General features: G+C 45.3%; 1 protein-coding gene and 1 gene segment (V, D, J or C); one reads left to right on the plus strand and one right to left on the minus strand.

The window, feature by feature from the left end:
- Nucleotides 1-8,567: 8,567 nt before the first annotated feature.
- LOC308122970 (immunoglobulin kappa variable 1-39-like) lies at nucleotides 8,568-9,460 on the minus strand. The segment is given in 2 exons: nucleotides 9,396-9,460; nucleotides 8,568-8,875 (listed from the first exon to the last, which is right to left on the minus strand).
- Nucleotides 9,461-15,297: 5,837 nt separating this feature from the next.
- LOC308122502 (uncharacterized protein) lies at nucleotides 15,298-23,253 on the plus strand. Its single transcript, XM_080484329.1, has 2 exons — nucleotides 15,298-15,748; nucleotides 20,730-23,253. Exons 1-2 carry the CDS (start codon nucleotides 15,553-15,555, stop codon nucleotides 21,380-21,382), a joined length of 849 nt encoding a protein of 282 aa, XP_080340455.1. The 5' UTR covers nucleotides 15,298-15,552; the 3' UTR covers nucleotides 21,383-23,253.
- The last annotated feature ends 4,106 nt before the right edge of the window (nucleotides 23,254-27,359 follow it).

The raw sequence follows: 27,359 nt of genomic DNA on the forward strand, positions 1-27,359 counted from the left end.
ATTTTCTGATTTTTATTTGCGTTAAAGAAGTATTGATTTAAACACGAAACCACGTTTTTTTAAACTTTATGTTGATATCCAGGAGGAGCAGGAGGAGGAGGAGGAGGAGGAGAAGCAGCAGGAGGAGGAGGAGTAAAAGTAGGAGGAGGAGCAGGAGAAGGAGCAGGAGTTGTTTTTATGTGTCTGTTTCATGAGACAGGCAGAAACATGCCGAGCGGCTGAAGGTGAAGAAAAAAGGCGGGAAAACATTTTTGACTTTTGGAGGGAAACATTTAGATCTTCAGGGCGGAGCTGCACAAAGTTTATTTTTATTTTTTTTAACAGTCTTTTCACTGGGAACTGTAAAGTAAAGGAAAGCAGGTATGGTGCGAGCCCCCACCACGGCGGGCGAGCCCCCACAGCGGGCGAGCCCCCCCCCCCCACGGCGGGATGGATCACCAGCACTTCCTGCGGCGCTTCAAGCCACTCGATCAGCTGAACCACTTGTTCCGCTGGTCTGTGCGGCTTCGTGTGAGCTCTTCCTCCACATGCACTGATCTCCAGTGGGACGAGTATTTATGTGGTTGCGTTTAGAGAAAAGCCGAATAGCGGGAACTGAAGATCATCGCGTTCACACCCTGAAGCTCATCGCGTTCACAGGAGCAAAGATGTCAAACCACCGTCGTGTAGTACACATGCCAGGCCTATAGGTGGCGCTTTAAATCTGCGCCAGAAATACACCAATCAACATGTGGCCTTATTAAAGCGAACAGCATCGGCAGGAGCAGGTAACCCGCCATGTTGTTGTTGTTAAGTGGCGTCACAGAGAGGGAGGCGGGGTTATAAAGTCGAGAGGCGGGGCCATGACATCGCTCTCAGCCAAAGTGCATCTTGTCCGTCCACACGTGAGTTGCAATTTCTCAACTCTTGAACTGTTTTTTTTCAAAAAAACTTGTTTTCAGGCACGTAAAACGCGGCGCCGTGTGGATGATCGGACCGAAACGATGGTTACATGAAGCGGTGTCGTCATGTGGGCGGGGGCTCAAAGGTTTGATGGTGTTTTGGGGTCCGCTTACGTCACGAAAGTGTTCGGACCCACTGAAAACACAACTTTCTTAAAACACCGACTTCCATCTCAATGGAAATGGCGCCGTTTCCATGGAAACGTACATCGTTTTCAAAAAGGTGACGTGAACGTGAAACTTTTCTGAAATGAAAACAGAAAACCCAAATATTTTCATTTGGAACGTCGTCGTGTGAACGAAGCCTTAGTTTTTTTTTATTAATTCTGACTTAATGAGATAAATAACTTTGTTTTTTTTTTCCTGTGAAACTTCACAAATTCCACAAAACAGTTTTATGAAACTTTTGCTCCTAATTCAAAAACTTTAACGACATTTTGTTCATATTCAAACTGACGTGTTGAGAGGTTTTGTACAAGGAAAAGGGAAACGTTCAGATTCATTCCTCTGATTTAAAACGTTTTTAAAAAATGCTTTTGAATTTCTCCAAATTTTCTTTTGACTTATTTTTTTTTTATCTTAATTTGAATTTAGTCATTTTGCTTTGCACAAAAATGCATTTCTCTCAGTGAGAAAAACAAATGACAATTGGTTCTATATTTTTATTTTATTTGAATGTGTTATCGTTAGAAATAACATTTAAATTGTACCAAGTTCTGGGGATTTATCTCATTAAATAAAGGAGTTATGTTGGATAAAAGTATCCTTTTTTGTTGTTTAATAAAAACTTTTTTGTGTACAAATGGATCGCCTCACTCAACACCCGCGATCCTCAAAACTGTGGAGCTCCCTCTAGTGGTCATCAATGTATATTCCTAATAATTGTTTTAAAATATATGAAATGATCAAAACAGTTCAAAACTCGAATTGAAAAAAAATATAAACCAGGAAAATTCAGATTTAAAATCAGTATCCAGTATTAAGTCCACAGTTAACCCCGTTAGCCTTGCAGGTTATTTTCTCAGGTGGAACACGCGGAAAAGTTTTACAACCACTGGAATAGACAAAGCAAAGTGTTTTCTGTCTAAATCTAACGTGATGATTCAGAACTTTTCACTTCGATCTCACTATTTCAGCGGGGAGAAGCATTTTCTTGTGTGTCCATATTTATCTTGTTAATTTAAATGAAGTGTCTTTTTTGCAATCCGGTAAAAGAGCCATTTGTTTTACAAAACTTTTGTTTAAAATACAAACGAACATGTTTCATCCTGTCATTTCCAGGAGTTTTTTTAAAAAAAAAAAAACACAAACGCATGTACAGTATCTGATTGAATAAAAGAAGAAAACTCGACAAAATGATTGACCGATTTAGAAAAACTGGAACTTTTTTTTGTGTTTTTAAATTAATTAAAGAAAAAAAAATTCGAACGGGTTTTCATCTGTGAATGCAACAATTTCTGTTCTGGATTCACTGAATTTAACTTTTGTGTTTTTATAAACTTTACAAACTCCTCGCTGACTCGACACACGGTGCCGAATGTTGTGTGTGTGTGTGTGTGTGTGTGTGTGTGTGTGTGTGTGTGTGTGTGTGTGTGTGTGTGTGTGTCACCCTGCTCTCACTGTAAATAGTGCCTCTGGACACTGTAAACTGATGTTTTCGGGGTTTTGATTTGTTGTGATTGAATCTTGTTTTTGTTCACGTTTACAGAGAATCATGAATCATCTGTATAAACCACCAACACAAAATAAATAAAAGTCCCCTCAGTGAAATCCCGCCCGTCTTTTCATTGGCAGTTTCTTTATTTCTGGATCAGCGAGACGTTTCAAAGAAGGAAACGAACCAATCAGAAGCGGTTTGTTCAAACTGTCCAATCACAGTGGGAGATTTGTGTGTCGGGGTCCACGTTGGTCTGCGTGACGTAAAGATCCTCATCCTCACAAAGTAATCCTATTACTGATTACTAATCACTCCTTTAAAAAGCAACTTCGTTACTTTAGTGATTACTTGTTTTTGAAAGTAACTAAGTTCGCTGATCGCTGCCTCCTGCACCATGTTTATACCTATTTAACCTTTGACCTTCATTCTTTGTTGTATTTATATCTGACTCAGTTTTATTATCAGATTTTTACTGTTACTGGTATTTATCTACCCCGTGATGTCGTTGTTGTCTGTTGTTACAATATTTATCTATTTATTTATTTGCACTGCCTGCCATTTAATTGCCCCGCGGGGACAAATTAAGTCTTTCATTGATTGATTGACTGAAAAAAGGGGCGGGGCTTCCTGCCAATTTTTTTTTTTACGGTAAGGTTTATTGATTATGTTTGCTATTTCCGACTCTTTTGTGTCACCTGAACGCACCGTTAGAGTGAGTTGGCCTGTGATTGGCTGAGAGTGGAGAAGGGGGGCGGGCCAGGCGAGCGTGCGGTTCTGTTTGAAAATAAAGCGGCTTTACGGGAAAGAAACTCGAGAAGTAACTTTAATCTGATTACTGGTTTAGAAATAATAACGTCGTTATTGAAAAAGTGGCGATATGAGAGTAACGTGTTACTGGCTTCACTGCCCCCCATGTCATCAGTCTGTGGACCGTCTGCCGGGTGAGCAACAGTCCTCATCGTGAAGGACCCCAGAACAGAACCGTCTCATCCAGCTCCTGGTCGACGGGGCAGTTTCCAGAGACTGGAAGAACAAACAAGGCCAACCTGCACCGCCTGGACTGATGACGTGAAGGTCTACGTGAAGGTCTACGATCCAGTGCCACACATAAGGATCCTGGACTGTCTGGACTTGTTCCAGACCAGCAGACCCTGAAACCTCGTTTCCACTGCACAGAATGTGACCGTTCAGGTTTGTGTGCGTCCCAACTGCAAACGTTGTGGATGGTACCTAGAGAACGGTGCCCAAGGGTTATGATTTTTCGTCAACGTTCCGTTGGGGTACCCTGCACTACAGAACGGTCCGATAAACAGAAGCTGTCTGCTGATTGGTCAGTGGTTTACGTCACAAGCTTGCAATATTCAAATATCTCATCGGCCGTATGTTGTCTGTCATACATGTCTGTTGTTGTTTCCATACTTCGCCTTGCTCACGTGGGTTGTTTTGTGAGTACAGTTGTTTTTGCGACCGCAGCTTCCACGTTGGTCCGAACGAGGGCCGAGAGCCTACGAGTCACATACCTGCATCGTTCACCGAATACTCTGTGGTGAGGCATCGCAACAGGTTGGGTCTGGGTACGCTTTGCTTTATCGTCCCGTCAAATCCTGCGCAGTGGAAACCAGGCGTAACAGCCTTCAGGAAGAAGACCACCTGGAAGAGCCCCCCCCCCACCCCCCCACACCGGAAGATCACCACTGCTGTTCTGGATCCACCTGGACAACCAGTCAGATCAGATCAGCACACAACGTCTGTACATATTTGTAGTGTGTAGGTTTCTCTGTGTAGAAACAATGTGTGTGTGTGTGTGTGTGTGTGTGTGTGTGTGTGTGTGTGTGTGTGTGTGTGTGTGTGTGTGTGTGTGTGTGTGTGTGTGTGTTTGCGTGCCGCGGGGTGACTTGTGTGTCCTCACCCATCTCTCTTCATCTCCTTTCACATTAAACTTTGTTTTCTTTCCCAGTTTAACCTTTTGAAAAAGTTGGATGGAAATCGGCCAATCAGAGAAGAGCAGGAGTCACGGTGCATTCATGCAAATGGCAACTTTGGAAATTCCGAGGCGGGAAAGCCATTCATCTCAGGTGGATCCGTTGCCTTGATTACCAGAAACCACCAACATGAGGAACACCTTCATCACACCAACATCTTCCTCACCCATCACGGCCACTACTACTACTCTAGCAATTGATTACTGTCCCGGAGTCAGTTACTCAGTTACAGTTACTCAGTGAACTTCTGACTGGATACTGAGGAAACAGTGGTGGGTTGTTGTTGTGTGGTTCCTTTGTCATCATTTACTGTGTTCTAACGGTTGTGTTGGTTTTGTGAAGTTCTTCTGTATTTTTCGGAATATCTGTATATTACTGTATATTTATATTTAAACCTCCAGAGGAGTGTGAGAACACAAATCCACACAGTTGAGGCTCAATGTCAGGTTAAAAGATCGGCAGCCAATCAGGAGGCCGGGGTGGGGGGGTGGGGGTGGTTGTGTGTGGGGAGAGGTTGGCTGAATGAAACTTCTAAAGGTCAGAATGAGTCACTACAGTTCAAAACCTGCAGCAGCAGAGACACCTCAAATAAACCTGCCACGCACAGTCGCACACTCGCACACACACACACGCACACACACGCACACACACGCACACACACGCACACACACGCACACACGCAGGTGTTGTTTTGTGTTTGTGTGCTGGAACACGACTGAACACGCCTGCAGCGTTTACTCAGGTATGTGAGTTACAATTGGGGGGGGAGACATTCTGGAGCCCAGTGTCACTGTGTGTGTGTGTGTGTGTGTGTGTGTGTGTGTGTGTGTGTGTGTGTGTGTGTGTGTGTGTGTGTGTGTGTGTGTGTGTGTGTGTGTGTGTGTCATTTGACGTTGTGTAGTGTCTTGTGTATTTGTTTTTTCTTCTTGTTTTTTTGTTTTGGAGATGAACAGGAAGTGAATGGAAGGCGTCCCAACCAGGTGCGACTGGTCATTAGGGGCAGGGGGGGCTAAGCGCCACCTGGTGTCATCAGAAAGGACTGCATGCAAACTGTGCTATTAAATCTTTAAGATTATCGACAGTATTTTCTTGTCTGAATAAAACTTCCACCTTTACAGCACATAATGACTGTGTGAGGACTGAACTCCCTGGTTCTTGGTCTCCTCTAGTGGTTCCAGGTTGTTTCCTCCTGATCCACACTGATGGTGCATTAGTGTAGCTCACCCCTCTCTCACCATGCAGTGTGTATTGCATTAGTGTAGCTCGCCCCTCTCTCACCATGCAGTGTGTATTGCATTAGTGTAGCTCGCCCCTCTCTCACCATGCAGTGTGTATTGCATTAGTGTAGCTCGCCCCTCTCTCACCATGCAGTGTGTATTACATTAGTGTAGCTCGCCCCTCTCTCACCATGCAGTGTGTATTGCATTAGTGTAGCTCGCCCCTCTCTCACCATGCAGTGTGTATTGCATTAGTGTAGCTCGCCCCTCTCTCACCATGCAGTGTGTATTACATTAGTGTAGCTCGCCCCTCCCTCACCATGCAGTGTGTATTACATTAGTGTAGCTCGCCCCTCTCTCACCATGCAGTGTGTATTACATTAGTGTAGCTCGCCCCTCTCTCACCATGCAGTGTGTATTACATTAGTGTAGCTCGCCCCTCTCTCACCATGCAGTGTGTATTGGATGCAGTAAAGTGTTCATGCTCAGGCTGTGGCTCCGTTCATTCAGTTCACGTGATTTTGATTCCTCATGGGGCTTGAAGCCCCGCCCACTAACAACGTCATTAGAAGCTCAGAGCTGATTGGCTGGTGCTGATTGAGGCGGAGCTTCACAGAACCAGAGCCAGTCATCGTTAGCAGCTATAGCTAACAAACAGTTAAGAATAAAAATTAATTAGGTTGATTATTTCCGAGTACAAGTTTGAAACTCTTACTTTAGCGGGGAAACTTAAAAAGTAAAAGTAACTAAACTGTGTGACGTGTTGATGAAAGTCTTTTAAGAATCCAGTACAAAGCTTTACTGGTGGGCGAGGAGTTGAGCAACCATCTCTGAATCAGTATGACCTGGTTTGAATCCTGTCATTAAAGTTTTTTTTAATTTCAATTAAATTAATTTTTTTTGATTGGCTTTTCCCAAGGTCCAACATTTTCATGGGATCCACGCCTTTATGGTTGTTATGACGTTGTGGCTTGTTGTGCACACACTTTACTTTGGAATTCAGTGGTGTCACTAGACCTGAAATAAAATCTTGCCCCACCAAGTATTTACATCTAGAAACATCACTGGTCCCAACACTGAGCCCTGAGGGACACCAGAGACCTCACACTCTCATCCTGCTGTCACTGATCGGACCATCACACCGCTGTGCTGCCCCCTCCTGGAGACTCAGACCGTGACGTGTGTGTGCGTGTGTGTGTGTGTGTGTGTGTGTGTGTGTGTGTGTGTGTGTGTGTGTGTGTGTGTGTGTGTGTGTGTGTGTGTGTGTGTGTGTGTGTGTGTGTGTGTGTGTGTGTGTGTGTGTGTGTGTTGAAACAGCAGTTAAAATATGAACACGTTGAAACAAACCTGCAGATCAGAGTGAGTGGAAATTAAAATATGTAAAGAATGTTTCATCTGACGGAGAAACTTGAATCAACACGTCTGAGAGGAGCAGGAAGAGGAGGAGGAGGAGAAGGAGGAAGAGGAGGAAGAGGAGGAAGAGGAGGAAGAGGAGCAGGAAGAGGAGGAGGAGGAGCAGAAGGAGGAAGAGGACAAGGAGAAGGAGGAAGAGGAGGTGGAGGAGGAAGAGGAAGAAAATGAGGAGGAGGAGGAGCAAGAGAAAGAAGAGGACGAGGAGGAGGAGAAAGACGATGAAGAGGAGCAGGAGGAAGAGGAGGAGCAGGAGGAGGAAGAAGAGGAGGAAGAAGAGGAGGAAGAAGAACAGGACAAGGAGGAGGAAGAGGAGAAGGAGGAGCAGGAGGAGGAGGAGGAGCAAGAGAAAGAAGAGGGTGAGGAGGAGGAGAAATACGATGAAGAGGAGGAGGAGGAGGAGGAGGAGGAGGAGCAGGAGGAGGAGGAAGAAAATGAGGAGGAGGAGGAGCAAGAGAAAGAAGAGGACGAGGAGGAGGAGAAAGACGATGAAGAGGAGCAGGAGGAGGAGGAGGGGGAGGAGCAGGAGGAGGAAGAAGAGGAGGAAGAAGAACAGGACAAGGAGGAGGAAGAGGAGAAGGAGAAGGAGGAGCAGGAGGAGGAGCAAGAGAAAGAGGATGAAGAGGAGCAGGAGGAGGAGGAGCAGGAGGAGGAAGAACAGGAGGAAGAAGAACAGGACAAGGAGGAGGAGGAGAAACAGGAGGAGGGTGAGGAGGAAGAAGAGGATGAGGAGGAGCACAAGGAAGAGGAGGAGCAGGAGGAGGAAGAAAATGAGGAGGAGCACAAGGAAGAGGAGGAGCAGGAGGAGGAAGAAAATGAGGAGGAGCACAAGGAAGAGGAGGAGCAGGAGGAGGAAGAAAATGAGGAGGAGCACAAGGAAGAGGAGGAGCAGGAGGAAGAGGAAGAGGATGAAAGGAGCAGGAGGAGTAAGCGTAGGAGGAGGAGGAGGAATAGGAGGACAAGGAAGATGAGGAGGAGCAGGACGAGGAGGAATAAGAGGAGGAGGAAGAAGAGGAGGAGGAGGATTTAACAGGAGTAAATTAATATCAGGTTACTTTCCCAGTAACTCCATTATAACATTTACTTATATTTGCTATAGTGACATGTCTTTTTCCAGTAACTAGTTACTAACAAAGTAACTTTGCTGACAGTTCAGTTCAGCGACAAGATCAAACAGCCGACGTCTAATTTATTAGTGACAGTAGAAGTACCCTGTGGTCTTGAAGTAATCTGGAGTAGTAATGAGTAACTTACTGTCTCTGTGTTTTGTTGAAGGAATCCGACTGGTTGTGTGAAAGCGTCGTTTTTGGCTGCGGAGTCATTTCCTGTCCAGCTGCGGAGGATTTTGTTGCCGACTGTTTCAGCGTGTGAACACGTCGCTGTGGCTCTGCTTGCAGAAGTAGAATCCAGAGTCTTCGGGCCGAGCTGCTCCGATGGTCAGTGTGAAGTCCGTCCCCGAACCCTCGCCCACGAAACGCTCCGGGACGCCGGGCCTCCGACCCGTCGCCTTGGCGATGAGCAGCTTGATGGGCTGTCCCGGTCGCTGGAGGTACCAGTTGACCCACATGAACACGTTGGAGCTGGCTTTACACCTGATGGACACGTCGTCTCCCGGAGCGATGGTCCGGAACCGCGGGGACTGAGTCAGGACGATTTCAGCACCGGAGCCTGCAGACGGTACCGAGCAGTCAGTGGAAGAACCAGCTGCCTGGTCCGAGTAGCGAGCGGTAACGTTTCTCATTTGGAAATTAGAAATGGACAAAACGGGAAACAAACCTTTATCTGACTTCCTATTATGTGTTTATTTTAAACTTGATAAATAAAATACGACCATTATTCTTTATCTAAAGTTTGCTTGAGATCGATTGTTGTTGTTGTTGTGCTTCTTCTTCTTTTGCTGAATCGTCTTTGCATTCTGATGCTCCATTACGACAACTTGCTGACCCCCTGATAATATTCTTCTAGAAATTTTAAAAATATTTCCAGAGTTTTAATAACACATAATAGGAAGTCAGATAAAGGCTCCTTTTTTCGATTTCCACTTTCCGAACAGGAAACCGGAGACGAGTCACCTCCTGTTTTTAGTCTACCGTCATCAAAACGTAAAAGGAAAATCGGATTGTGTCCCGGAATGGCGGCCAGGTACAGGGACCGTGCCGCCATCCTGAAGCCTCCAGCAGAGACTCACCCTGAACCAGGACTCCCAGGACGACCAGCAGGACAGTTGGACTCCTCATGGCTCTGCCGGAGGTGTTTGGCTCAGAAACGCCTGAACAGCCTCTCATCAACACTGAGCTTGTCACAGCTGACGGCACAGACACAGGAAACATGCAAAGGCAGAGTCACATGGCAGGAGGACGTCCTTCCTCAGGGAAATCCGTCCAGAAGCTTCTCCAGCTTCTCACCTTGAAGAGCATCGCATCGTCAGCGTAGAGGGACGATACAGAGAATCTGAGCTTCAGTGAGTGGAACAATCGGTCAACGAATTATCAGATCGTCAGTTTTGATCAAAGCACCGTCTTCATTTGACATACTTTATTTCTTTATTGAATGAAGGCCGTGAGATGAAGTGTGTCAGAGTGTCAGAGTGAGATAATAAAGAGTGAGACGTCGTCAGCGTAGAGGAGTTTCCAGTGGAGCTGGACTTTCCAGCTTCCCTTCATGGAGATGAGGATTCACTTCATTCAAATGTTCTCCTGCTCTTCATGCTTCTCCTTCAGGGACTTTCAGCTCCTCATTTGGCGCTCACAGCCGGATGTGAGGCGCCACAGAGAGTTTCAGTTAGAGGAGGAACATCTGCAGAGCCCTTCAACATCTGGCCTCTGAAGCACTGAACCGCAAACACAGTGAGTCCCAAGGAGCTGGTTCCTCCTCTCTTCACCTCTTCCTCACTGTTCACCGCCTCACTTCACCTCCTCTCGGTTCATGATGATGATGATGATGATGATGATGATGATGATGATGATGATGATGATGATGATGATGATGATGATGATTATGACCAAGAAGTAGAAGTAAAGTCCCTCTCAATGTAAATACTCTCACCACAGTCAAAGTCTCCCGAAACAAACAAAGTGGGGTTTCAATTTCTCAATACCAGGACTCGTTGTTCTCAACAGAGTTTCGGAGGTACAGATGTTAAAAAGGTTGACTTGTGACTCGAAGGTTGCTGGTTCGAATCTCTGGTCAAGGACACAAAGCACTGTCACTATGAGCTCTTTCTCATGGCTGTTAAACCTTCAGAGAGGCGTGACGCTGGAGCCCACTGCTGCTCCGACGGGCTTTAAAAAGATATCTATGATTAACCATCTCAATGGGATCTTCGATGATTTAACTTGAAAAAGCTTTATGAACAATTGAAATCGAGCAGTCATCAATATGAAAGTTTGTTGTTTATCCTAGTTACATGACATACAATAGACATGAGCTCCCGGCGAGCTCAGTTGTAGAGCATGAGACTCGCAATCTCAAGGTAGTGGGCTCATGTCCCAGGCCGGGTGACACCTTCCTGTGGGCTCACCACCTGCAGGAAGGTTCTTAATGGGTGCAATGTGATCTGGGTAACAGTGTTCAGACTGTCACCCCTGTGACCCGGAAACGGATAAGCGTGACAAAATGGATGGATGGATGGACAATAGACATGAGTCTCTGTTGGTGTTCCACAGGGCTTTGTTCTGGCTCTTCTGACTTTCAATCAAACACATGAGCTTTTTCTACTATCAATACAAGTGGTGGTGTCCCACAGGGCTCCGTGCTGTGCCCACTGTTCTTCAGACTGATACAAGTTTTCCTCATTTTATTTTTATTTGCCAAAACTTTCTCACAGCTACTTTTTAAGGACTGTGTTTATCCATCTTTGAGCTTCTCTGAACCCTATAAGTGATGTGTCGCTTCTTCAAACTATAAAAACATTAAAATAAATATATCTGAAGTGTGAGAAAAGAGCTGGGGCTTATGTACCCTCTACAGTACAATGTAATTCGATTCTCTCATATCCTCATGCATATGTGGACATTTTTTTTTATCTGAGTCAAAGTGTCAAACAGAGTCAGACCTTCTGTCTCTATCATTATGAATTAGGGTGTCCCGCAGGGCTCCATCCTGGGTCCATTTCAGGTTAAATGCTCCCCGTCCAGGGCTCTTCTTTAGAATCCTGACCCTCTACATGCTAAATGAAACTGTCCTGATGTGAGTGTCTTTGTGCTGTTTGTGTGAAGCGGATTCCAGCTGTTTACCAGCTGTGTGTGTTTGCTCTGTTCGCAGTCGGGAGGTTTTTGTACGAGCGCTCAGGCTCTTTGTATCACTGTGGTACACCTTTGGTGGAGGAACCAAGCTGGATGTTGGAAGTAAGTTCCTGATTCTCTGATGATTTTATTACCAGATTTAATGTAAACATTTCTCATGAAGTAGTTCTCATTCGTAGTAGTTGTTTTTTTAACATTAGAACGAAAAGTACAAGTCAGTTTTCTTGGATTTTGTTATTGTTAATCCATTAATTTTACACCAATTTCATGGGTTTGGTTGCAGCTCCTTATTTAGATTTACTGCTAATATGGAATGAATATAAGGACTTTAGGTAAAACTGATAGAAAAAGTTTGGTAAAACTTCTAACTAACCTGTTGACCAGTTTTTCCAATCAGACTTTTCTTTACGCCTTTAAACTCTAAATTTGAACTCCGAAGACATAAATATGCTCAAACAAAGTTCTATTCTTGAAAATTTTTAAGGAATAAACATTGTAAAAAAATCTGTGTTGTTTAGATCAGTGTGAAACTTTTAACTTTCCTTCTAACTCACGTCTTTTGTTCTATTGTGTGTTGGAAAAGTGAAACATGCGGATCACTGTTTCCTTCTGTCTGTTCTTGGTATAAGCTCAACAGTTTTCCAGGCAGAGTGGTGAGAATTGTAACCAACTCGGGGAACAAAAGCTAAATATTATCTCAGATAACGTCGTCCACTACCGTTCATGTCTCGGTGTCCCACAGGGGCTCCGCCCTGGGTCTTCTGTTCTCATTCTGGAGCAAAGTTTGTTTTTTGAAACTCTTTGTATTAAATATTTTTTTCTATTGATGAGAAATAGTTAATATGAAGTAAGAAGTCTTTCTCTCTCTCTCTGAATACTCACCACTCAATCCTTGTTGTTTCCCTCACAACTCCATCCGAACGCCCCTGTTCTTTAGACCTTTGCATCAACAGAACTCTTCATTTATTGAGGGAACCTTTTCATTGATGAGAAATGTTTGTGTACATTAATCTATTCTATAAATCACGCTGCTGAATTAAAATGTTTAAGTTCAACTTTTTAATGTGTGAAGTCGTCTCATTGACGGCAATTCAGTGATTTAATCGCCCTCATTATGAAGTCCTGGTGTTCCACAAGACTCTATCCTGGGTCCTGCAGAAAGGTTATGCCAAATCTGTGATGTGTGTGTGTGTGTGTGTGTGTGTGTGTGTGTGTGTGTGTGTGTGTGTGTGTGTGTGTGTGTGTGTGTGTGTGTGTGTGTGTGTGTGTGTGTGTGTGTGTGTGTGTGTGTGTGTGTGTGTGTGTGTGTGTGATTTTTGACCATGCTGGTGTTACCTCACCCTCCGGAGGTTGAAGGTTGCCTTTCATATCTCTAGAAAAGCAGAGCAGAAATAACAAACTTCGCTTCCACTACGGCAGCTTCAGCAGAGAAGATTACTTTGGAGTAACAAAGTACTGAGTTACTGTCCCTGGTCCACAGGTAACGTGCAGCCCTCTGTGACAGTGCTGCCCCCTTCGGGCTCGGAGCTGCAGCAGGGCTCAGCCTCAGTCCTGTGCCTGGCCGAGCGGGGCTTCCCTTCAGACTGGGCCCTGAGCTGGAAGGTGGACGGGCTCCAGGTGACCGGCAGCAGCGGCTGGGAGGAAGTCCCGGGACCCATAGCCCTGCAGGGGGACAACCTCTACAGCTTGACCAGCACCCTCAAGCTCACAGCTGACCAGTGGAGGGAGGTGGGCTCTGTGACCTGCGAGGCCAGCCACGGGTCCCAGAGTCCGGTCAGGAAGTCTCTAATCAGGGAGCAGTGTCAGCAGGCCTGATCTAGCAGGAACCAACAGGTCTGATCCAGCTGGATGGGATCTGCTGCCTCCTTTTCATCTGTCTGCATTAAAAATATACCAAAGTGCAGATTCCTTTCATTTGTTTTTTCTTTTAACCTCATAATAAAATGGTTTGTCTTCAAATCGCAAAGTCTCCCGCGAAGATGATTCCTGATGCTCCTGAAAGTCTAAAAACTTTAATTAACACAGAATATTTCTCAGGTTGTTGGACTTTAACGAGACACACATGAGAATAATGAAACATAACAACAAATGATAAGATGACTTTAATGGTGCAGAAACTCCATGTTAATGCTAACAGGCTAATGCTATCATACGACTGCTAAGAGGCTAATGCTAACAGGCCAATGCTATCATACGACTGCTAAGAGGCTAATGCTAACAGGCCAATGCTATCATACGACTGCTAAGAGGCTAATGCTAACAGGCCAATGCTATCATACGACTGCTAAGAGGCTAATGCTAACAGGCTACTACTGTGTGCTTTATATATACGTGTGTGTGTGTTTCTGTTTGTATGAGTGTGTTTTGAAACAAAGGAATAAAACGTACTGGTCAGACAGGATGGTATGACCACCGCGCTGATGTGAAATGGTATAGACAGCCAATTATGGGGAACAAGTAGTACAAGGACACGCACGAATGTGGCGTACTTGACCACGCAGGTGTAAGCACTCTGACTGGGTTAAGATAGTAGTGTGATCTCTCAGAAGGGGGGAGAAGGTAAAGGCAGGCGGGACACAAACATATATAAGGCCCATATTACGTGTGCTCAGTAGTCGTCGGAGGGAACCGCGGCTCAGATCATCCAGCACCCCGACCCACGACGATCAGCCATCCAGTCTGCAGCTGCGAGGACTTTAAACTCTCCCGGAGCGCTGGAGCATGAAGCTGCTGGAGCTGCTGCTGCTGGTGAGCCATAGTTTCTCTCAGGGGAAAACCTAGAGGAGGCAAATATACTCTCGGTCTTAACGTCCGTGTGTACTCCCAAACTGATATCATCAAATACTGACTTAAAGTAATGGAGTAGCCTCTGAAAGTAAAATCTGACAATATATATGAACATGTTCGCACATACAGTATAGTGAGGATGGATTGTTTAATAATCAGTAGCATTAAAACAGTTTTTAAGATCAGTCACAAAAACAAAATAACCCGACGAGACTTCATATAAATCTCTTTAAATATAAAACTTCCATTTTGATGCTTTTGTTATTTAGATTTATCATCATGTACTTAAAGTAAAAATCCTAATCCCATCAAAATAATGTTACAAAGAATTTAAAAGTTATTAACTCATAAACTAAATGGTTTAGATTTATATTTAAAAGAAAGTCTAAAGAACAGAGGACCCAGGACGAAGCCCGGTGGAACACCTGGACTTCTAATGAGGGTCATCTTTTAATGGAGATCTGACCTCCACCACACCGAGTGTGTTCTCCCTGAGGAGGGGGTACAGGGAGGAGGTGAAAAGAGGAGGAACCAGCCCATTGGGACTCACTGTGTTTGCGGTTCAGTGCTTCAGAGGCCAGATGTTGAGGGGCTGTGCAGATGTTGGTCCTCCAACTGAAACTCTCTGTGGCGCCTCACATCCATCCAGCTGTGAGCTCCAGATGAGGAGCTGAAAGTCCCCGAAGGAGAAGCATGAAGAGCAGGAGAACATTTGAATGAAGTGAATCACCATCTCCATGAAGGGAAGCTTAAGGTGGAACGTGAAGGTGGAACACCTTCATTAATGTGACGCTCTTCATGTGTGCTCAGGAAATCACTCAAACGTCTGATGTGTAAAAGTGAACGTTATTCAGACTGGAGCTCCACAGTGCTGACGGTTCCAGGACGGACTTCACTCTCAGCATCAGCTGAGCTCAGAAGAGTCGGGTGTTTATTACTTTCAGCAGAATCATGACAGATTCAGAGGGTCTGGGTGTTTTTCCTCTGATTCTGAAGGTCTGTGATTGTGTTTTGTCCTCCGGTCCAGCAGGGGTCACTGCAGCACACTACACCTACTGCGCAGGCGGAAAAGAACATTTTGGAAGCGGAAGGTAAACAATCCACCGCCTGTTGGCGCTCTCAGCCCTGGACTCTTGCTTCCTCCACCCGGTCTCTCGCTCTCCTCTGTCCGTCTTCCTGAGCTCTTAGCCCGGGTCTCTGTCCTTCTCTGCCCGCACTCCCTCTCTCCTCCCTCGGGTGTCCCTCCACCCTCCCCCCCCCCCCCCCCCCCCGGGTCCCTCTCTCCTCCCCCCGGGTCCCTCTCTCCTTCTCGCCATGTCGAAGATCGAGCTGCTGCGGCTGCTGATCACCCAGCGGCTCACCGCGGCCGCAGAGGAGATCTTCGGGGTGTTCGGGAGAACCATCGCGGAGTACGAGGAGGAGATCTGCCGCTCCAAGCTGGAGATCGACCGTCAGCGCCGCCTGCTGGACCTGAACCGGACTCCGCAGATCAGCCTGCAGGGCGGCTCAGGTGGGTCACTCCTCGGGTCCGGGAGGCTGGAGCCCCCGGGAGGCTACCGTGTCTGGCACATTTAGGTAATTATGAAAGCGAATATAGACCAAAAATCTATTTGAAATGTATTAACGGAAATGCATTTTCAGATTAAAACTGCATTTTTGACTCATAAATGAAATTAACAATCATTCATGCAAACATTTTCATTTTCTGTTTCAAGATCGCTTATTGTGTGACTTAACTCAAAATCCTTTCTTTATGATCATTATTATTGTTATACAGTGTGCTATTTTCATTACTGTGTGTTCTTAATCTTTATTTTTATTCTTCTATCTTATTAAAAAACGTGTCTCAGTGCAGAACATGTATTTAAAGCCTTTCACTGCACATTATATTGTGTATAACAGTCGTGTGATGAATAAAGGACACGAAAAGGAACTTTTGAGATTTAAAAATCCTCTTTTGAAAAGTAAAATTTGAAAGTGCTTTTTAGTTTTACTTTGATCGAGTCGCAGAATAAGCCGTCTTGAAGAAGAAAATGAAAATGCATTTCAAATAGATTTTTGATCCATATTTGCTTCCAGAAGTAACGAGCTCCAGTTCCAAGGTGAACAGTTTCTAACCTCAACATTTGCTGGATGCTGCTGCAGACACGTTCCACACCAGAATTTTATTGATCTACTAAAGTACATCATTCTCAGTACAATTTCAATAGCTTTACTCTTTTTTTATATGACTAACACTTGATCAAAGGGTCTGAATTAAGTCCGGGTCACTGTTTTAGTCCTCGATACTGATCCCATCGATTGCTGCATTGTGAATATACTTATTTATTTTAACAACTTGCTTGTCTAAAGCTGAAATCTTCATTGGAAGAAGCTTCCCCGCTGAGTAAAAAGTCCAAAAGACGTCGTCTCTATACGTCCAGAAGACGTCCTCAGAGGGGCCTGAAGGGGTTTTTTTTAGCGACGTCTCTCTTGGACGTCGTCCGGGTGTCTTTTCTGGACGTCAATGAAAATGCGTTTCAACACAACGAGGACGTGTCATCAGTCGCACGGGAGTAATTTAGCGTTCCACATTTACCATCACATGTATGTCTTTGGATCCTGGGAGGAAACCCACACTCACCTCCAGCTGGATTCGAACCCACAACCTTCTATCTGTGAGGCAAGAGCAATAACCAGTGCAACAATGAGACGATTGATAGTGCTGATAAAGCGTTTAATCAGGTGCGTAGTCGTGTTCACAGGATGAAAGGTGATGGAAGTGGTGAGTTGCTCCATGGAGACTTGAAGAGTTCAATACCTTGTGACCAAAACCAGAAACGGTCAAAACTCAGACATTAAACTTCACATGCCGTCTCCTCTTGCCTGTCATGATCTACGTCCCTCATTGTTTTAATGAGGAATCAATAATTACACAGGCAGTTGGACTGAACAGACAGCTTGGGACATGTCTCTTTCAACTGACTCTGAGAGTCTTAGATGTAAATAATTCCTATAATGTCCATCATTTTTATGTCCTTTGTCAACTAGTTCTCGCTGTCAAACAGACGTCCAGATTACGGCCTGAACGGACGGACGTGTTTTGGACGTCTTGCTCAGTGGGTTTGCTTTGCTCGAATTATTGTGAAACTCAGTTAAAGAATCAAATTTCTCCTCAGACTGACTTAAGAACTTATTCAAATTTTATTCACAACAACAACAAAACAACACGATTCTGCTCTGTGCTGTGATGTAAAGATGAGAACGGATTTATTTGGACTCTCTGAGAAACTTCGACTGGTACAAACAACTTCAACTGAACTATGACAAGGAATTTAAATGAAAAAATATAAACGATAATAAACTAAAGCATAAAAACTACAGTATGAACAGTATTCAGCTAGACACCCCCATTTCTTCTGGCTCCTGACAAGGCTCACACACACACACACACACACACACACATATATTAGGGATGTCCCGATCCGATCGGTAGATATCGGATCGGGACCGATATTGGTGATTTGTGAGTGATCGGGGATCGGCAAATCCAGCCGATCACCCCGCTGATCTAAAAAAAAAAAAACCGCGGTCCGCAGCGTCACCTAATAACCAGAACAATCAGGGACTAGAAGCTCCGGTCGAGCTGCAGAAGCTAGAAGCAGGTGGAGCGGGGCCATAGACCTATAAAACTAGAGTTATATATAGTGGTTTATGTGTTTATGTGCAGAAGTCTACTTCTAAATTTCTATGTGGTCTGTCTGTCTTCTGCGTTTTTATTGTGTTTGGTGAGTCACAGCGCCCCTAAAGGCCTGGCATGTGTACTACATGCCCTGAAGCCTCGTGTTGAGCCGTGTTCATAGTGAGGTGTGGACGGTTCTTTGGGAGAAGGCCAGGGAGGAAAATGATCGTTTTTTCGTCGTGAGGATGTTCCTCAGTTTACAACAACAACTAAAGAGAAAGAGAAGAATTTTGATTCAATAAGTGAGTTTTACAATAATTTCTAGCTAAACAAAGCTTCTGTCAATAGTGCTTTTAGCTTCAGACGTCTTAGTTGCTCCAAAAATAGACTATTGAGTATATTTGCAATAGTAATGTGAGTATCGGTATCGGCCGATACTCAATTCTGAAAAATCGGATCGGTATCGGGGGCAAAAAAGTGTGATCGGGACATCCCTGATATATATATATATATATATATATATATATATATATATATATAAACACTACCGTTCAAAATTTTTGGGGTCACCCAGACAATTTTGTGTTTTCCATGAAAAGTCACACTTTTATTTACTTAGTTGTAATATGAATAGAAAATATATTCAAGACATTGCCAAGGTTAGAAATAATGATATTTATTTGAAATAATAATTTTTTTCCTTCAAACTTTGCTTTGGACCAAGAATCCTCCATTTGCAGTAATCCCAGCATTGCAGACCTTTGGTATTCCAGCTGTTAATTTGTTGAGGTAATCTGGAGGGATTTCACTCGACACTTCTAGAAGCTCCTCCCACAAGTTGGACTGGCTGGATGGACACTTCCTGCGTCCCATACGGTCAAGCTGCTCCCACAACAGCTCAATGGGGGTTAGATGTGGTGACGGCGCCGGCCACTCCGTTACAGATAGAATACCTGCTGCCTGCTTCTTCTCTAAATACTTCTCCACCCTCTGGAGGTGCTTTGGGTCATTGTCCTGTTGGAGGACGAAATTGGTCTCCAACCAAGCGCTGTCCACAGGGGACGGCATGGCGTTGCAAAATGGAGTGATAGCCTTCCTTATTCAAAATCCCTTTTCCCCTGAACAAACCTCCCACCTGACCAGCACCAAAGCAACCCCAGACCATCACGTTACCTCCACCTTGCTTGACAGACGGTGTCAGACACTCTTCCAGCATCTTTTCACTTGTCCTGCGTCTCACTGATGTTCTTCTGTGTGATCCAAACACCTCAAACTTCCATTCGTCCGTCCATAACACTGTCCAATCTTCCTCTGTCCAACGTCTCTGTTCTTTTGTCCATATTAATCTTTTTCTTTTATTGGCCAGTCTTAGATTTGGATTTTTCTTTGCCGCTCTGCCCTGTAGGCCGGCATCCCGGAGTGGCCTCTTCACTGGAGATGTTGACTCTGGCGTTTAGCGGGTACTATTTAATGAAGCTGCCAGTTGAGGACCTGTGAGGCGTCTATTTCTCAAACTAGAGACTCTAAATGTCCTTCTCTTCTTGCTCAGTTGTGCAGCGGGGCCTCCCACTTCTCTTTCTACTCTGGTTTGGGCCTGTTTGTGCTCTGAAGGGAGTAGGACACACCGTTGCAGGAAATCTTCACTTTCTTGGCAATTTCTCACATAGAATAGTCTTCATTTCTAAGAACAAGAATAGACCGTCGAGTTTCACATCATAGATCTTTTTCTGGCCAGTTTCAGCGTTGGATCCACCTCACAAATGTGATGCTCCAGATTCTCAAGCTGCTCAGAGGAAGGTCAGTTTTATAGCTTCTCTTAGCAGCTAAACTGTTTTCAGCGGTGCTAACATGATTGCTCAAGGGTTTTCTAATCGTCCATCAGCCTTCTGACACAACGAGCAACACATTGGACCATTAGAACACTGGAGGGAGAGTTACTGGAAATAGGCCTCTACACACCTCTGTAGATATTGCACCAACAACCAGACATTTGCAGCTAGAATAGTCATTTACCACATTAAACTAATCAGAAATACACTCTATACATTGTTAAAGTTTTCTTCAATGATAAAACTTTGCTTTTCTTTCAAAAATAAGGACATTTCTAAGTGACCCCCAAAACGTTTGAACGGTAGTGTATATATTTTTTTTATTGGCTACTCTTCCCTGTTTCCTTTATGTCTGTACTTGTGTCCTAAGTGTGTTTTAAATGTGTATTTTATTATTTGAGGCCTTGTTAAAGAAAAACATCTCTCTCTCTCTCTCTCTCTCTCTCTATTTTCTTACGACTGGCCGTTGAACTGTCGACGTCGTCGGTTAAAATACTTCCAGACTGCCGGCATGTTAGCCACTGGACTGCTAATGTTGCTAACGGCGCGGTTGCTATTCATCCACCGCCAGCAGGGCGCGGACGCCGCTCAGTGGACGGCGGCTGACGTAAAAAGCATCGGGGAGGCGATCGGCTGGACTTACCGATACCCGATCAGTCGTAAAACGCTGATGTCGACTGTGACGGATCGTTCCGTCTCGAGTCTAAACTACGACACCGGAGAAGCTCGTCGGCTCTCCGGTGACGTTTACATTGTTTGTGACGTTAATTTTAAAAGTCAGCGGTCAGTGACGTTTAGAAACAAGTTTCAATCTTTCAACATACAAACGTTCCAGCGGTGGAGGATTAACAGATACACACCGTCAATTAAAGTACAAGTAAAAACCAGAGACGCTTTCAGGCTCCAGTCAGCTGATCGTTTGTCTCATCAGAAACACCAAGGTGGGAAAAGCTGGGGGGTTCCTATTTCCCACGCTCCCTGAAGTGCTCTCTGTGTTTCAGTCCTCTCTGAGCAGCAGGACTGGAGCTCCGCCCTCGACCCCGGTGACGAGCCCCCACCCCACATCAAGGTGGAGGAGGAGGAGGAGGAGGAAGAGGTGTACTCCGACCCACACGAGGCTCCGCCCCTGACCCCGGACCAGACCGACGTGGACTTCCTGTTGTTCCACAAGAAGCAGGACTCGGAGGAGCCGGACCCCCGGCCGGGCCCGTCGGACCTCAGCGTGGACCCCCTGGACCCCCTGGAGCCCCCCCAGATGAACGGGGGGCCGGACGGCGCCGCACTGGATGTGCTGCTGTCCGAGGCGGTGGACTCGTACGTGTGCGCGCTGTGCGGCCGCTCCTTCGTGCGGCGCCACCACTGGACCAAACACATGCAGGTGCACCGCAAGGCCGACGCCAAGGTCACCAAGTCCTACGTCTGCAACATCTGCGGCAGGAAGCTGTCGCGGCTGGACGGATACCACAAGCACCTGCGCATCCACACCGGAGAGAAGCCGTACGCCTGCAGCCACTGCGGCCGGCGCTTCAGCGACAACTCCAACTTCAAACGACACATACGCACACATACCCTGCAGACGCACCACACGCAGACGCACCACACGCAGACGCACCACACGCAGACGCACCACACGCAGACGCACACACAGAGCTGAGCCAAACACCTGCAGTGTGTGGGTGTGGCCTGTCTGACCTCCAGTGAGCCGGTTTGTGGCCCTCGTCTGAACAAACACTTTATTTCTACTTTGTTCTCATTGAGGATTTTTTGGGGGGATTTTGTTTTTAAAATGTCCGAAAAGTGAATCCAAAAACTTTGAATCTTAAATGTTCCAAACAAGTGGAAAGAAAAAAAAAAAACCCAAACATCTTCTCTTTACTGTCACAAAAGACTAAATAGATAACAAAATGTTCACATTTAATAATCTGCAATCTGTAGATTTAACCAAAATTATGTAAAAACAAAAAAAGAAGAAGAAGAAAAAAAACAGTGTTTGACGTTTAGCTTCGAAAACTGAATCTTTTATGGCAAAACCAAATCTAGAGGACCGAGACATGCACCCTGAGGAACGCCACAACTCATTTATTTCATCTGGACATTATCAGATGAGGATGTTGTCTAAAACAGTCTCAGGTTTTTTTTTTGTTTTTTTTTACGGGACTGAATAAATCAGCTTCTTTTTCATTTCCCTAACTTAGCTTGGAGCTGTTAGCGCAGAACTTCAAAGATTATTTTATTCTGAAATTACTCAAATTCTGAGTGACGTAAATCTGAGTCCGGAATACGTAAAGGACCGAGACCTGAACCCTGAGGACCACCTCAACTAATTAATAATACTTTCATTCAGATTATTATTAGGGAAAATAATACTCCTGATCATCTGAAAATGTAACCTCAGGAATTGGAACACCGAATCGTGAAGGATTCGGATCCGATAACACTTAAAGTGAATTTTAAAATTTTTCTGTCTTCAATTTTTCTGCCGATTATTTTATGGATGAAAACAAATTTGTTGTTTTACTTTAAAAAAAAAATATGAAGCGATATTTCCAGGAGGTACTTACGGCTCCTGAAAGACGAAAAAACTGAAAGGAAAAGTTTCTTTCACCATCTAAAGACAACAAATTGTGACATTTCACCACTAAATGACTTACTTGTTAAAAGTTGAGGAACACCCTGAAGGATGAATCGGTAAATTGACCAATTTCACCTCAAAGCAGATTCTAGATGAAAGATCAGATTTTGAAATGTGAAAAGTCTCAATCGGTGATAAACTTTTCGGTCTGAGACTTGAACCGTCACAAAGACTCAGAGTTTTGAATTCATTGTGAACCGAAGGCTGAACCCTGAGGAACGCCACAACTAATTCTGGATGCGTTAATCGGATTTGTTCAAATTGTATTCTGTAATAAACTGAAGTTTATCACAATATATCTTAACTGCTGAATGATGAGGGTTTGAAGGGACTTGCTTCCTGTTAGTTAGATTTAGTATTGGATGTGTTTAAAGTCCAGTTCAGTCTTCTGAGTCCATGGGGTTTTCCTGGGTGGTCGTTTGTTCTGGTTTTGACCTGCTCGGGTTCCGTTAGTGGACAACGGGGACGTTTAAAAAAGAAGTCAGAAACTGATATTTCTGAGTCGGGTGTTGAAGATCTTGAAAAGACAGAAGGACCGAGACGTGATCCTGGAGGAACTCCACCACCTGCAGAGTTGTTGTTGTTTATTTTTTACATCTTCTATTGTTGATGACATGTTTACCTTTTTTTTTCTTCTGCGTCTTATTGTGAAAAGTTGAGCGGAAATAATTTAAACCTGATCAGGACGTCAAACGTTTAGATTTTTATCGACAAAACAAATGAGAAAGGTGATTGTGGTACTTTTCATTGCTTTTCAAACGCTTTAGTTTTTTATGATCACTAATCAATGCTTTTCACTGTTTTATTTTTGTGCTGTGTGAAATTAGATGTCCCTGAAGCCTTTTTGTTTTTCTATTTTTGATAACTTGGTTTTATTGCAAATAAATAAACAGAACGACAACAAAGCCCAGTCTGAGCTCCTTTGACAACAATTATAATATCTTTTACTTAGGTACTGTTTTTATTGCTGCCTTGACTAACTATGGTGAATCTGTAACTTAGCATGCAGATAGCATCAGTTAGCATTAATGTAGCACCATTTAGCATTGAGTCAGTATTAGTATATTTATCCAGAATAATAAAACTTATAAAAAAACCTGACAAAACTAAAGGACCAAGACATGCACCCTGAGGAACTCCACAATAAACTAACTGGTGAGTCTGTATCGTGGCATTGACGTAGAAGAAATTGGATGGGTCCGAATACCTCCGTCCAGAAGAAACTGCAGCTCCTGTACTCACACGCTGGGGGGGGGGGGGGGGTCTCTGGAGTCCTGCAAACTGCTGCCTCGTGCGAATCGCCGGCGCGAGGGCCTCCAGTGCAGCTGAACCAAACAGTTGCCCAGGAACTACTGGTAGGCTCAACCAAAGTCGTAGAACTCTAATCTCTGACACTGGGGACTGGGCCAGCCAAACTTGACACCGGGTCTGGACCAGCGTGGACATTAAGCCGCCGAGCTCACTTGACATTAAGGCAAACGCCTGCAGGGACCAACCATCTGGCCGTGTGTTGGCTTGTCAATGGGCCCCTCTTTAGGTGTGACAATGAGTTCCTGATGCAACCCATAGGGGGACCCGTACCATACGCCCTACAGAGCAGGTCGTCTGGGATCCGCCACCGCGCCTGGCATTCGTCCTCAAAGTCTCCTCGGTGTGTAAGATGAGGGAGGCAATAGCTGGTTCTACGGCCAGCATCTGCCCCAGGCCATCTTTGTCTGTGTCCTGCATCGCTGCCAACACCATCTGTCTGAAGTTCTCCGTGAAAAGGCGTTTGTGTCAGTCCAGCTGGTGTGCAGCTCATTGACATACTCCTCTGAAGGGGGACAGAAAAAGGCGTTGTAGCCAATCGGCAGCAGAAGAAAGCACTAGAGGAGGCCTGTTGTAAAGTTGGAACCTCTTCTACCAATCTGCTAAGAGCAGTTCTTATTGCCACAGCCACAGATTCCTCCCCAGCGGCTTGAGAGCCCATAAAGGTGTGAGAACCCGACCCAGAGACTCGGGAGCTGAACGTATCAGAATCCCCCTGAGATCGGGTATCAGAAGCAGCCCTGGACCTCACTTCGTCGTCATGTGTTGCCACTTCCGGCTGCCGAGGAACGACCACATTGTGGCCGGCATCAGCCTGAAGGTTCTGAAGCGGAGCCTTCATCTGAGTCAACTCCGATACGAGGTTGTCAACTTTACTGGAACAACCTGCTGGAGTTCTCTGCAGCAGAGCACTTATGGTCCGCAGGCTGGTCAGGAGGCAGCTGGTCAGGAGGCAGCTGGTCAAGAGGCAGCTGGTCAGGAAGCAGCTGGTCAAGAAGCAGCTGGTCAGGAGGCAGCTGGTCAGGAAGCAGCTGGTCAGGAAGCAGCTGGTCAAGAAGCAGCTGGTCAGGAGGCAGCTGGTCAGGAAGCAGCTGGTCAGGAAGCAGCTGGTCAAGAAGCAGCTGGTCAGGAGGCAGCTGGTCAGGAAGCAGCTGGTCAGGAAGCAGCTGGTCAAGAAGCAGCTGGTCAAGAGGCAGCTGGTCAGGAGGCAGCTGGTCAGGAAGCAGCTGGTCAGGAAGCAGCTGGTCAGGAAGCAGCTGGTCAAGAAGCAGCTGGTCAGGAGGCAGCTGGTCAGGAAGCAGCTGGTCAGGAAGCAGCTGGTCAAGAAGCAGCTGGTCAGGAGGCAGCTGGTCAAGAGGCAGCTGGTCAGGAGGCAGCTGGTCAAGAGGCAGCTGGTCAAGAAGCAGCTGGTCAGGAAGCAGCTGGTCAAGAAGCAGCTGGTCAGGAGGCAGCTGGTCAAGAGGCAGCTGGTCAGGAGGCAGCTGGTCAAGAGGCAGCTGGTCAGGAAGCAGCTGGTCAGGAAGCAGCTGGTCAAGAAGCAGCTGGTCAAGAAGCAGCTGGTCAGGAGGCAGCTGGTCAGACGACACGGCGTCGCAATTAGGATGTTCCTCAAAAATGGCCAGGCGGGCAACCTTCACGGCCCGGGGCATAATCATGCAGTTATTACAGGCTGTCTCCGAGAGGGAGGGCCTCCCAAAGGTGGTCCACACCAAGACACTGGTCATGGCCATCCTCCAGTTGGAGCGAGGCCAAACAATCCCTACAGGCCAGACACTCCTGCGTCGTAACTTTTTTCATAGTATGACAGTACCGTGCTACTGAGTCAGGTGGAGCTGAGAACGCCACTGGTGACTCAATTCTGAGCATGCTTCTTTTTTTTCTTCTTTTTTTTTGATTATCTAGGGAGGGAAAACAGAAAAACCAGTATTGTCCGTCATATTACAGTACTGTGCTACTGAGTCAGGTGGAGCCGAGAACGCCACTAGTGACTCTTATTTCTTTCTTTACAAGTCGAGCGCGGTGGCACGGACCGGGATATCAATAACATCATGCTGACAAACCACACATATAAACCTTCCGAGCGAGAAGGTGAAAAGGGACTGAGCTTCCGATGTCACATGATTATATAGATTCACGTGAGCCACCGGGAGTCACAAGGGACTTTGTTGTCATAACATTCTCGACCTGCGTAAGGATGATCATCCAGTGCCTCTGGCGGTCTGAAGAGGTGAAATAGAACGGTTCCTTTCCGTTACACATCTGACGGTATCTTAAAATCCGGTTTGTAAATTTCAGTTCTTTTCATTAGTAACTGTTGTTTATATTCAAACGTCTTTACAGAGCTTATGTTTCTATTTTTCTTTGTGTGACTTAGCTGGTGAGTGGATCTAAATAAAAGTCTTGATCCTCCGATACCAAACGGCGAATCAGCGACGTTCAAATGAACAAATCTAACAATCAGCTAAAGTTATAAACTTGTGTCCACTAAATTCAGGAGTTTCTGTACCAGGATTCACACTCGTTGAATTTTGCACTCAGATTTATTGAAAGGTCCATCACTGAGTGTTTGATGGTGTGTTGGCGCCTTTCGTCCACCAGGAGGCAGCAGAACCACAGACATAAAGACAGGCGACCACACGTTGAACAGAAAGGTTTGTTATGAAAGAGAAGAATTTATGTTAAAGTTGGTCTTCCAGAGAAAAAGTCTTCAAAATCTACTTCTCGTACAAAGTCTCACATCTGCACAGAGACTAAACCAAGACGCCAAAACAAGACCATCTCCACTCATTTCCAACCTGCAGTTTTCTAAATCCATCACACCAAAGTCGACGTGTTTACAACTCCACAAGAATTTGTCGCCATCAAACTGTGTTTATGTTTCCTGACTGACATCATCTTGGGAAACCTGCCGCAAGGGTTTCTGGGAGATCAAAGATGGCGTTGTGGAAAGCTCAAGCCAAATGATCCAACATTTGACCGATTCAGTCGGGAAAAAAATCCAGACTTTCTTAAAGAGTCTTCAAGCCACAAGAAGCGTCTGAAATGTGAAACAGATTTTCCTTTTTCCGCTGTGAATCCAGATCCGGTGCGATCGAATGAACAAACAGGATGTTGTGACTCGATGTCTTGGAAATGTGATGCCAAGATGTCAACAAACCCAGGGATGTTCCGCCAAATATAAATGCTGAAATGACATATTTGTATGAGTGTAATGAGGGATTTCCTTCAGAAAGGTACTGACAACCGATTAGAGATGTACGTCAACAAATAATAGTCTGTGTGATGTGAGAACCGACCAGCAGGAGGCAGCAGAGCTCCACATTAAAAGCTACAGGAAGTCTGAGGTAAGAATTGATGTCTTTAATCCAAGAAACCTTCAGAATCAGATTATTTCCTTGTCTTTTCCTACGGTTTGGAAATGCTTCTGCAGCGCAGAGTCTCTGTAACACCTGGACCGTCACAGAGACTGGATCTGTAACACACGGAACCATTTTTCAGGCCTTCACTGGACCTGGGGTGGACTCTAGATCAGGCAAACTGGAATTGAACCTTCAGCTCCTCCAGCATCATTTCTGTTCTCTGATGCTAACCGATGCTATAGCTAACATGTGATAGTGATTTGGTTATTGATGGTTCGCCATGAGCTGGATAAAACAGCGTAACAGAATGAAAGCCCGGTCAGCAGTGATGT

The sequence above is a fragment of the Lipophrys pholis genome (assembly GCF_963383615.2).
Source record: "Lipophrys pholis genome assembly, chromosome: 17".
NCBI lineage: Eukaryota > Metazoa > Chordata > Actinopteri > Blenniiformes > Blenniidae > Lipophrys > Lipophrys pholis.